General features: G+C 43.2%; 1 protein-coding gene across 1 annotated transcript; it reads left to right on the forward strand.

Annotated features, from left to right (window-relative positions):
* The first annotated feature begins 4,769 nt into the window (after nucleotides 1–4,769).
* Nucleotides 4,770–5,572, forward strand: LOC116967542 (mitochondrial import inner membrane translocase subunit Tim8 B-like). Its single transcript, XM_033014173.1, has 2 exons — nucleotides 4,770–4,846; nucleotides 5,329–5,572. Exons 1-2 carry the CDS (start codon nucleotides 4,804–4,806, stop codon nucleotides 5,523–5,525), a joined length of 240 nt encoding a protein of 79 aa, XP_032870064.1. The 5' UTR covers nucleotides 4,770–4,803; the 3' UTR covers nucleotides 5,526–5,572.
* The last annotated feature ends 7,385 nt before the right edge of the window (nucleotides 5,573–12,957 follow it).

The raw sequence follows: 12,957 nt of genomic DNA on the forward strand, positions 1-12,957 counted from the left end.
TCATACTTTGCACCAGTCTGAGTGATGATTAAGCTGGTGAAGCCTAAATGGATCATGTTGTTGCAACACACGCTAATAATTAACCAGATTAATTACATGGAATTATAATGCACTGGATGGTAAAAACACAGAAGGTGCCCATTCAATTTGACGCCAGTTGCAATCAATGATAAAAAGCAGCACAGAAAGGAAATCCTCTCAACTGTTAAGAGATCGCGTACAGTATAATTTCGAAAATGGCGGTCAGACTTGGCATAACTAATTTTACATGAAGATAAATAGGCAGCAATTCAAAATTCTAAAAGCAGTAATAAAAATGAATTGGTTTCTACCAAAGACAGACCCATTGCTGGAGTAACAGCAGTTTAGGCAGCACCACTGGTGGAAATGGGAAGGTGATGGTTCGGGTCGGGACCGTTCTTCTCAGACTGACTGTCGGGGGGGGGGGGGGGGAGGGGGTAGGGGAGTATAAGATCCTAGAGCGGGGCTCTTTGGTGGAGTACTGAACTGAAGCAAGGAAAGACCAGGACAAGTCATGTCGAGCAAGAGCAGGGACGATGTGATCCCAAGGTGGATACATCGTTGCAAACTGTGGGACTGTTTAAACGACTTTTAATGGATAGAGGGAGGGGTTCACTGTTTATATGTTTGCAAAATTAGAGAATTCAACGTTGAAACCACATATCTGAGAGCAGAGCTCTATATGGAGGTTTCATGGCAGTCAGGTCACGACCCATGACCCGTACTGTTGCTACGCTACTCCAGATGGAGTACACGCGATGAACTGCAGGTGGGCACTTACCATTGTTTCCAGCGTAGCGGGCCCGTTAAAACCCCACCGCTGAAATTGTCAAATTTTGCACTGTAAATAATTATGGAAATCGGGATAAGCGTGAGAGACATTTAGCATGCTTCAGAATTTCAAAAGTGAAGAGAAATGACGGTAGATAGAAGCGAGAGCTGAAGGGACAACACCAACCAGAGTGCTTGGCGAACATTGGCCGTTTGCTCCCTGCATTTCATCAACTAAGGCATTATTTGTGTTTTCTCTTGATTTCTTTGGCATCTAAAAAGTTTCAGAAGTGATAAATCTGGCTGTAATTTTTTTAAATCGCCCATGGTTCTCGTGGGTTTTTACATACAAAATGAAAACGCGTCTGAGGAAAAATTTACAGCCAGATTTATCACTTCTGAGAATTTTTAAATACCAAAGGAATCAAGATAAAATACAAACAATGCCTTACTTGATGAAATGCAGTGAGCAAACGCGATAATTCCCAATATTTTCAATGTTTACCAAGCACTTTAGCTGTTGTAGTCCCTTCAGTTCTCGCTTCTCTATACCTTCATTTCGCTTCACGTTTGGAATTCTAAAGTTGGGTACATGTCAGACAACAACAACAACAACAACAAAGCCCTTGCCCTCCATGAACCAATCCTTGACAACACTATGGACTTCCTTCTGCTCACTGAAACTTGGCAACAACCCAATGTCTTCTTCTCCCTCAATCAAACATCCCCCCCTGGATTGAATTACATTTCCAAACCCCGCCCCTCCCGCCATGGAGGTGGCCTCGCTGTTATTTTCAACCAGAACTTTCGGATCACTGAACTCACCCTCCCCCCAGTAGCATCATTTGAATTCCTCGCCTTCAAAGCCCTTTCCTCCATGACAGTCATCCTCATTTACCGGCCACCTAAACCAAACCCCTCCTTCCTATCTGACTTCACTGAACTCCTCACACTTGCCTCATCCCTCTCCCCACGTCTGCTGCTACTTGGTGACTTAAATATTCACATGGACTCCCCCACCTGCAAGCTCGCATCTGAATTCGCCTTTTTACTTGACAACTTCTCTCTCACTCAGCACGTTACCTTTCCCACCCATGACAAAGGTCACATCCTTGACCTGGTCTGCCCCACAAATCAACCGGTACTCGACCTCCATCCGTGCCTCTTCCCCCTCTCTGATCATAAGCTTATACGGTTCACCATCCCTTCTCCAACACCTCGCCCCCGCTTCCTCCGAGAAATCACCTTCCGTAATCTAAAATCCATCGATGCCCACTATCTCTCTGACCTGCTCTCCACCACTCTCCCCCTGGACTCAACCCATATCTCACCTGATGATCTCACAAACCATCTCAACTCCACCTTGTCTACCTCCCTTAACATTATGGCCACCCTCAAAACAAGAACCGTAACTTTCAACACATCTTCACCCTGGTACACACCTGCATTTCGTAAACTGAAACAGACTAGTCGCCGACTTGAACGACTCACAAAGAAATCTTCTCTCACAGTCCACCATGAAGCTTACAAACTCCACCTCACTGACTACAAGCGCCTTGAGTATTAGAAAGGCGCTATATAAATCCCATCCATTATTATTATTATTACAAAGATGCCCTCATTGCTGCAAAATCTGCCTACCTCTCCTCCATATTCACCGATCCCTGCCTAAACCACAGAACCCTCTTCTCCAAAGTGGGCCTCCTTCTCAAACCTCGAGCCAACACTCTCCCAACCTCTACTCCGGGTCTCTGCAACTCATTCCTCCACTTTTTCGCTGATAAAATCAGCACCATCTATAAATCTTTATCCCCTGTACCCGACTCCCCAGCATCTACTCCACCACCTACCAAGGCCCCTCCTTTCAACATCTCCACTGACCTCCTTACCCCTCCTCCACACTGCTTCCTCTCCCAGTTTGACCTGGTCACCCCTACTGAAATCTCCAAACTCATCAGCTCTTCCAAACCCACTACCTGCTCCCTCGACCCTCTGCCCACTCCCCTGTTGAAGTCCTGCCTCCCCGTTCTCTGCCCCTACCTCACTAATCTCTTCAACTCCTCATTGTCCCAAGGAATTGTCCCCTCCGCTTTCAAAACTGGTGCTGTCACACCAATCTTAAAGAAACCTGGTCTTGATCCCTCCTCTCTCATTAACTACCGCCCAATCACAAACCTCCTCTTTCTTTCAAAAACCCTGGAGCGTATCGTTGCGTCACAACTTCATTCCCGCCTCCTTGCGTATATCATACTTGAACCTCTCCAATCTGGCTTTCGCCCGCTCCAATTCACAGAAACTGCTCTCCTCAAAGTCCTCAATGACCTCCTCACCTCTGCTGACACTGGTTCCCTCAACATCCTCATCCTCCTCGACCTGAGCGCAGCCTTCGATACAGTGAACCATAACATCCTGCTCACCAGACTCAAAGACCTCGGCATTGAAGGTTCTGCACTCAGCTGGCTCCGTTCCTACCTTTCCAACAGATCCAACTTCATCTCTCTCCACAACCACACCTCTGCTACAGCCGCAGTCACTCAAGGCATTCCCCAAGGCTCCGTACTCGGCCCCCTCCTCTTCATCATCTACATCCTCCCCCTTGGTCAGATACTCCGCCACTTCAACCTGGACTTCCACTGTTACGCCGATGACACCCAGAACTACCTCGGCACCAAATCCCCCCACAACCCCCCCCCCCTCCCCTCTCCCATATCAACTCCTGTTTGTCAGCTATAAAAACCTGGATGCAACATAACTTCCTCAAACTCAACAGCAATAAGACAGAATTCCTCCTCATAGGCTCCAAAGCCACACTCAGTAAAATCAATAACCCCACTCTCACCATCGACGGCACCATTGTCTCCCCATCTCCCCAGGCCCGCAACCTTGGCGTGATCTTTGTTTCCACCCTCTCCCTTGAGCCTCACATCCGCCATGTCATTAAAACCTCCTTCTTTCACCTCCGCAACATTGCCAAAATCAGACCCTCTCTCAAACCCCCCGCTGCTGAAAGACTCATCCATGCCTTCATCTCCTCCCGACTGGACTACTGCAACTCACTTCTCCTTGGCATCAGCTCCACCTACATCAACCGACTCCAACTGGTCCAGAACGCAGCCGCCCGACTCATCACCCACACCAAATCCTGGCATCACATCACTCCAGTCCTCAAACAACTTCACTGGCTTCCCATCTCCCACCGGATCACCTACAAAATCCTGGTCCTCACCTACAAAGTCCTCCACCATCTGCCCCCCCCCCCCCCATATCTCACTGACCTCCTCTCCCCCTACCAACCCTCACGGTCCCTCAGATCCACATCAGCCAGTCTCCTCGCCATCCACAAGTCCAACCTCCGCAGTTTTGGGGACAGAGCCTTCTCCCTCACCATCTTCCAGTCCCGCCTCAAGACCAAACTCTTCACCTCTGCCTATCCTTAGCCCCACGTCCACCTCCTTTTTCATCTGTGCATTAATTGCCTCATATTGTGTTTTGAATTGAATTCTGTCTTTAATTTGTGTACTAGTCATGTCTCTACTATTTATTTCATACCCCTTACATGTTTTTCCTCTACCTGCTAAATCTTTGTAAGGTGTCCTTGAGACTCTTGAAAGGCGCCCATAAATAAAATTTAGTATTATTGTTATTAGATTCAGATTCAACTTTAATTGTCATTGTCAGTGTACAGCACAGAGACAACGAAATGTCTCTCACACTTACCCCGACTCCCACTATATTTCAGCGCAAAAATTCAACATTTTGGCGGTTTTTAACAGGTAGGAAAGTACACGTTTCTAGCATTAATAACATATACCGGAAGTGACGGATGTCTTCCAGTTGGATTTGGCGGCTCCGTGCGTCGACCCGGTGACCTTTCGTGCAACCTCCTTATGATCATTGTACACAGCGGGTGACAAAATGGAGGTCGCGTTTTGCATTGACAAAATGTTACGTACTGCACGTCAGCGCGTTGGTTTACGCCGGAGTGGAGCATCTTGGTCTGTGTGTGGCGCCATGGAGATGGAGCAGAGAGATCTGCAGCTGCTGCTGGTGGCCGTTTCTTCCATTGAACGTGTCCAAAGACAGGCAGCTCGATTTGTTACTAACACCTATGAGAGAGAAGCGAGTGTCACCAAACTTCTGAATTCTCTGGTCAGGGTGGAACCCTCTCCAAGACAGACGTGAAGCTCACCGTTTGACCTGTTATTACAAAATGTTAAATGGTCAGCTAGACATAGATTACAAGGCCTACACCAAACCCAAACCAATTAGGAGCAGACGAGGGCATTCGATCCAATTTGTGATCCCAGCTACAAAGACAGATGTGTACAGCAATTCGTTCTTCCCCCGCACAATTAAAGCATGGAATAATCTCCACCAAACTATAGTTACCCAACCAGATTCAACTAAATTTAAAGTAGCTCTTTCTTCCCAATAACCCTTTCTGGCTTAATCCCTTCCTTCACCACCTCCAGTTTAAATTCCAGTTGGAATATTTTGGAGGACCAAGAAACCAAGAACCAAGAACCAAGAACCAAGAGCAACAGAAGGCGCAGCTACAGCTGAGAGTGCACAGCCTGACGGCCGAGTGCTGGGACAAGTGCGTGGAGAAGCCGGGCTCCAGGCTCGACTCGCGGACCGAGAGCTGCCTGGTCAGTTGCGTGGATCGCTTCGTGGACACCACGCTGGCGCTCACCAACCGCTTCGCGCAGATAGTGCAGAAGGGCGGCCACTGACTGGAGGCTGTCCCACCGCCGCCCACATGGACATCCGGAGCCGCTCGCTGTCTATAAACCCACAGGCTGAAGGTGTCCCCAAGGTCATTGCACCAACTCCTGTGTCTTCACATCTTCAGCAGGACTTACTGAATCAATGAAACCGATTAAAACCCAGGAATTTGTGCATTGTCTAAGGTTGCGGCCCCGGTGGATGGATGAAGGCCCTAGGACACCAACCCTCAACTAACTTGGGCCATGGGAATCTGCCGCAGACCGAGTGGTGACCTGTGATCATGTGAGCTGCGTTATTACCTCTGAAGCTGCCATGATGCTCCCCACAGGAACGAGACTTGTGGCAATATTTGTCCATCGGGAAATAACTATCAGTTTTACCCAGTTTGTATGAGTTGTTTGTGCTGCCGCAGTAATAAACATTATGCAGAGTTACATGAACTGCAATTCTTGGTTTACAAAAATGACGAAGTACAGGAGTAACTCAGCGGATCAGGCAACATGTGGAGTACATGGATAGGAGACTTTTCGGGTGGGGACCCGTCCTCAGGCTAATTGTAGTCGGGGTGAATAAGCTGGGAAAACTTTTGGGGTGAGACAAAGCCTGGCATATGATGGATAACAGGTGGGAGAGGATAATTGGCAGATGGGTGGACTAAGGCCAGAGATGAGAGGCATAGATAGGGCAGGTAGTAATGCATTTGTTTCCCCATTAGGAAAAAAAAAAAATACTAGAGGGCATAGCTTTGTGAGAGGAACAAAGTTTAAAATATACATGGCAAGTTTTTTACACAGAGGGTCGCGAGTGTCTAGAATGTGCTGCTGGGGATTTGAGAGACTTTTTGATCGAACCATTTGCGGTGTATACATGATACATGATAAGGGAATAATGTTTTTTTTATTTCAAAAAATATTTTAAATTAAAAAAATGATAAGGGAATAACGTTTAGTGCAAGATAGAGCATGCAAAGTCTGATCAAGGATAGTCCAAGGGTCACCAAAGAGGTTGCTCAGCACTGCTCTCAGGTTGTGATTGGATGATTCAGTTGCCTGATAACAGCTGGGAAGAAACTACCCCTGAATCTGGAGGTGTGTGTTTTCATGTTTCTATACCGTTTGCCAGATGTAGGATAAGGTTAGGTGCAGGAGTAAATCAGTGGGCCAGGCTACATCGCTGGAGGACATAAATATGTGATGTTTTGGGTGGAGACTGCCTCAGACTAATTGTAGTTGTGGGAGAAAGCTGGAAAGAGGTGGTTTGGACAAAGCCTAGCAAATGTTAGGTGGATACAAGTGAGGGGGAGGTTGATTGGTAAATGGGTGGACAAAGACAGATGAGAGGCATAAATGACTTTCTTACCACAATTAATATATTTGTTTCAAGCGATCCCAATATATATTCCAAAATATTTTTTCAAAAAACTAGATTCCACTATCACTAATTTTATATGGGATTACAGAACACATAGAATTCAACGAAAGCATTTGTGCAAATCTAAAGAAGTTGGGGGTTTATCATTACCTAACTTTATGTATTACTACTGGGCAGTGCATATTAAGAACATAATGTACTGGCTGGATAGTTCCACTCAGAAGTTGGAGTGGATAAGAATGGAGAAAGAGGAGTGTTATCCGCACGATATAGGAACGATCCTGCTCTCACCGATAAAATTGAATAGTATAATATATAAGAAGAACCCAATTATTCACAATATAATAAGAATTTGGAAACAAATAAAGTATCCTTGAAATTAAATAATTTATCAGTACTAACCCCACTATTGAACAACCCCGCATTCAAACCTTCTCTCATCGACAACACATATCAACAATGGGATAGACTGGGGATTAGGAAAGTAGGGGATATGTATGAATTGGGTAAACTGTTATCATTTCAACAATTAAAATTAAAATTTAAATTGAAGGATAATCAATATTTTAAATATATACAGGTATGTGACTTTATGAAGAAATATATACATAGATTTCAAACTATATTTTTAGACCCTTTAGAAGAAGCAATGAATATTAAGGCTGATTCACAAAAATTAATTTCATACTTTTATAATAATATATTAGATAGAGAATCACCCTCAACAGAAGCACTAAGGGAAGATTGGGAACATGAGCTAACGATAAAGATCTTGAAGGATAGATGGGAAAAGTATTTGATGAATACACATAACTGTTCTATTAATACAAGACATAATTTAATTCAATTCAAATTATTACATAGACTATATTATTCAAAAACGAGGTTGAATAAATTGTATCCAAACGTCTCTCCCAGATGCGATAAATGTTTGTTTCAAAACGCTAATTTAACACATTCATTTGTAGGATGTACAAAGTTGAATAAATTTTGGAGTGATATATTTGATATATTTACAAAGCTCTTCAAGTCAAGAATAGAACCCAAAATGGAATGGATTATATTTGGAATAATAGGAGAAGATACCAATTTAAATAAAGACCAAAATGTTTTTTTTAATTATGGGTTAATAATTGGAAAGAAATTGATACTTAAATTTTGGAAAAATACAACCATACCAACTGTTAAAATGTGGATTAGGAATATGATGGACATAGCACGCCTTGAAGAAATGAGACTCCGACTAATAGATAAATATGACCAATTCTTAAGGAGTTGGTCTCCTTTCATCGACTTTTTGGAATCATGTGATGCAGCGGTACCATAAGGATTGCTGATTTCAGTTCATGACGTGGATAGATCTACATCTCCGAATATAGATTTGAAAAATTCTCTTTTAAGGGGCCTTTTCTTCTATTTCTACTCTCCACCTTTTCTTTTTTATTTTATTTTTTTATTTTTATTTTTTATATCCACACTTCACATTTTTCTACTCTCTACCATCTATTTTTCCACTCTTTCCCCTTTCTATTGTTTTCTTTTTCTTGTCTTGCCTACTCATAACATAAAACTAGAGGTTGTACATAGAATGGATTACGGTATGACATAGTTGGCACCTAAAATTAGGTGCCACTGTATTGTTTTGTATTGTATTAACTTCTAATAAAATAAACAAAAACAAAACCAAAAAAAGCATGATTTCCCTTTCATAAATCCATGTTGACATGGACTAATCCTTTTACTGGTATCCAAATGCCCCATTATTACCTCTTTAATAATTGACTCCTGCATCTTTCCCACCACCGGTCAGGCTAATGGGTCTGTAATTTCCCGTTTTCTCTCTCGCTCCTTTCTTGAAAAGTGGGATAACATTAGCTATCCTCCAAACCACAGGAACTGATCCTGAATCTATTGAACATTGGAAAATGATCACCAATGCTTCCACTATTCCTAGAGTCACCACCCTGAGGACCCTGGGATGCAGACCATCAGGCCCAGGGGATTTATCATCCTTCAGTCCCATTAGCCTACCCAATACTATTTCTCACCTGAAAATGTATTTGTTCCTCTACCCCATTAGATCATCTGTCCTCCAGTACATCTGGGAGATTGTTTGAAAGACTGAATAGACTCGGCTTGTACTCGCTAGAATTTAGAAGATTGAGGGGGGATCTTATAGAAACTTACAAACTTCTTAAAGGGTTGGACAGGCTAGATGCAGGAAGACTGTTCCCGATGTTGGGGAAGCCCAGGACAAGGGGTCACAGTTGAAGGATAAGGGGGAAATCTTTTAGGACCGAGATGAGAAAAACATTTTTCACACAGAGAGTGGTGAATCTGTGGAATTCTCTGCCACAGAACGCAGTTGAGGCCACAGTTCATTGGCTATATTTAAGAGGGAGTTAGATGTGGCCCTTGTGGCTAAAGGGATCAGGGGGTATGGAGAGAAGGCAGGTACAGGATACTGAGTTGGATGATCAGCCATGATCATATTGAATGGCGGTGCAGGCTCGAAGGGCCAAATGGCCTCTACTCCTGCACCTATTTTCTATGTTTCTGTGTTTCTATGTGTCTTCCTTAGTGAAGACAGATCCGAAGTACCTGTTCAACTCTTCTGTCATTTCCTTGTTGCACATAATAATTTGACCCATGTCTGCCTTCAAGGGACCCACATTTGACTTTGCTACTCTTTTTCCCTTAACATATCTAAAGAAAGCAGCACACCATCCTCGAATCCCGTCTTTCCCCGCAGGCACCGCTGTTGTAGAGAACTGTACAGACACAGTCTGGTGTTCAAAGTCAGCTTTAATCATCAGTCACACCACAGATAATCCTCCAACATTTCGCCACCTCCAGCGGGATCCCAACATTGGACACATCTTCCCATTCTCCAATTTCAGTGTTTTCTCCCACCTTCCCCATTCCAGCTCTCCCACAGCCGACTGTCTCTGCCTCTTCCTTCCTTTATCCCGCACCCCTACCCCGACATCAGTCTGAAGAAGGGTCTCAACCTGAAACGTCACCTATTCCTTCTCTCCATAGATGCTGCCTCACCCGCTGAGTTACTCCAGCATTTTTGTCCACCTTTGATTTTTCCAGCATCTGCAGTTCTTTCTTAATCCACACGGTGGGAGTGTTGACCACAAACTGGAGCGACCTGTTGTGTGAATTCACTGCATATTGGGAGTTGCTGTCTACAAATTAGATATTGTGCTCTTTACTGCAAAATGACCCTTTACCTTTCCCTGTAATACACCCATTGCCCATATGCCAAACTTAGTAAAAGCCCTGAAACCAGGGAAGATTTGGAATGACACAACAGTGATTGGGCTGATCAACAACGGTCAAACAAAGTACAGAGCGGAGGTGCAGAACCTGGCGGACTGGTGCTCACGTAACAACTTGTCACTAAACACCTCCAAGACCAAGGAGCTGATTATTGACTTCAGGAGGTCACATAATGGAGAATACGCCCCAATCTCTAGCAATGTTACAAATTTTTGAGATTTTAAAAATCAAGTCTTTAATTTATCCCATCAGATAAAGCATAAAAATAAGTTTAATTTGACACCTAATTCACTTTCATATCTTCAGTATTAAAAAAGTTATGATCATTTTCATACTCCGAAATTAGCATCTTGTTCCCTTTTGCTTTTTCATTGACTTAACACAAAAGCTGTGATTGAGAACATTTAAAAGCCGATAACTTTATTAAAAATTAAAACTGAATGAAATTTTCAGTTATTATAGATTGAAGCATTCTGAAACAAATATGAAACAATCTTACTTAGATGACTTGAAATTAAAACATATAGTTAGTTAGTTACCTAATTGTAGCTAATTACAAAATTCAATTACTAGATCTAAACATCTATCAATTTCTTAAGAATAGATTAACGTTTTTAAATAGCCTAAGTGTACAAATAACATTCACACAAGAATTCAGAATATAACATAATTTTAAAATCTCATTGTCATGGGTTTATAGGCCAAATAGAAGGAATTTAATGGTTAATACCTGTAAATTAATGGCCATTTAAATCAGCTTGGGAGTGTGATTTTCTGGAACGGGACCAGTTAGAACGTTCAGGCTGCGGTGAATTTATACCGCATATCGGCAGCAAATACACTGCCGGTTCTTTGGGGGAGAAAAATCACCGTTTCGCAACGTAAAATATGAATTAAATACATCTTAAGCAACACTTTTATACATAAAAATAAACTACTTTTTTTTTAACCTGGTCCTGCATAAAATCCGTCCCAGTTTTCGGTATTGACGGCTTCAGAAGCTGATTTTAAAATCATTCCAGCGATTAACTTGTCGGGTGAATTTTTTAAAAAAACACACAGAACGGCCGTAGCAACGATACTTTAGCAACATCTTGCACTCCAACAAAATATAATTCATGACCAGATCGGAACAAACCCCCATTTTAACCCCGCGCCCCCTCAAACGCGCCAAAATGGCGCACATGGCCAGAGGCAGAATTACAGCCCCCGCCGCTGAAGGTAAGTTTTGTAACATACCTACAATCTCCATCTATGGGGAAAGTGTGGAGAGAGTGTCCAGCTTTAGGTTTCTGGGCACTCACATCTCAGAGGACCTCACATGGTCCACCAACTGCGCTGGTCAAGAAGTCACAGCAATGACTGTTCTTCCTGAGGACATTAAAACAGACTGGTCTGCCCCCACAGCTTCTACTGCTGCACCAGAGAGCATATTAATGTATGGCATCTCTGTGTGGCATCTCAGCTGCACGGAGGCAGAGAGGAGAGCTCTTCAGCGCGTTCTCCAGAGGGCATCTACCACACACGGTGCCTCAGGAAGGCCATCAGCATCCATAAAGACTTCGCAGGTGCAGCAGGCAGTGAAGAAAACAAATGGTAGCTTTCATAGCAAAAGGATTTGAGTATAGGAGCAGGGAGGTTCTACTGCAGTTGTACAGGGTCTTGGTGAGACCACACCTGGAGTATTGCGTACAATTTTGGTCTCCAAATCTGAGGAAGGACATTATTGCCATAGAGGGAGCACAGAGAACGTTCACCAGACTGATTCCTGGGATGTCAGGACTTTCATATGAAGAAAGACTGGATAAACTCGGCTTATACTCGCTAGAATTTAGGAGATTGAGGGGGGATCTTATAGAAACTCTTATAAAATTCTTAAGTGGTTGGACAGGCTAGATGCAGGAAGATTGTTCCCGATGTTGGGGAAGTCCAGAACAAGGGGCCACAGTTTAAGGATAAGGGGGAAATCCTTTAGGACCGAGATGAGAAAAACATTATTTTCCACACACAGAGAATGGTGAATCTGTGGAATTCTCTGCCACACAAGGTAGTTGAGGTCAATTCATTGGCTATATTTAAGAGGGAGTTAGATGTGGCCCTTGTGGCTAAAGGGATCAGAAGGTATGGAGAGAAAGCAGGGACAAGATACTGAGTTGGATGATCAGCCATGATCATATTGAATGGCGGTGCAGGCTCGAAGGGCCGAATGGCCTACTCCTACACCTATTGTCTACGTTTCTATGTTTCTGTGCCAAACTTAGTAAAAGCCTTGAAACCAGGGGAGTTTTGGGATGTAAATCAAGGAACAGCAGATGCAGTTTCTATGTTTCTATGACTGCAATTTGGACAGGTTCATTTCAAGTTCAAGTTCAAGTGAGTTTATTGTCATGTGTCCCTGTATAGGACAATGAAATTCTTGCTTTGCTTAAGCACACAGAAAATAGTAGGCATTTACTACAAAACAGATAAATGTGTCCATATACCATGATATAAATATATACACACATGAATAAATAAACTGATAGTGCAAATAACAGAAAGTGGTTGGTAATAATCAGAGTTTTTTAGATGTAAACTTTCATATTTTTTCCTGCAATAACCCTTTAGATCTATGTAATTCTCTAGCAGGGTTGCAGGCAATCAAAGTTGTTAATGATATTCTGCAGCCCCTCTTCCATTCTCTTGCAAACACCTTCCACAGGTCATGTGTTTGAAGTTCGAATCTTGTCTCCAAATGCTGCGTTAAATATGCAGGAAGGCAGGCAATTAGCACATGTT

Source organism: Amblyraja radiata, chromosome 40 (genome assembly GCF_010909765.2).
Source record: "Amblyraja radiata isolate CabotCenter1 chromosome 40, sAmbRad1.1.pri, whole genome shotgun sequence".
Lineage (NCBI taxonomy): Eukaryota > Metazoa > Chordata > Chondrichthyes > Rajiformes > Rajidae > Amblyraja > Amblyraja radiata.

Bases quoted from the DNA above. Each gene is read 5' to 3' on its own strand.
- LOC116967542 (XM_033014173.1), top strand. From the start codon at position 4,804: ATGGAGATGGAGCAGAGAGATCTGCAGCTGCTGCTGGTGGCCG. The intron at 4,847-5,328 runs TTTCTTCCATTG...CCAAGAACCAAG, and splicing joins GCAGCTGCTGCTGGTGGCCG to AGCAACAGAAGGCGCAGCTA.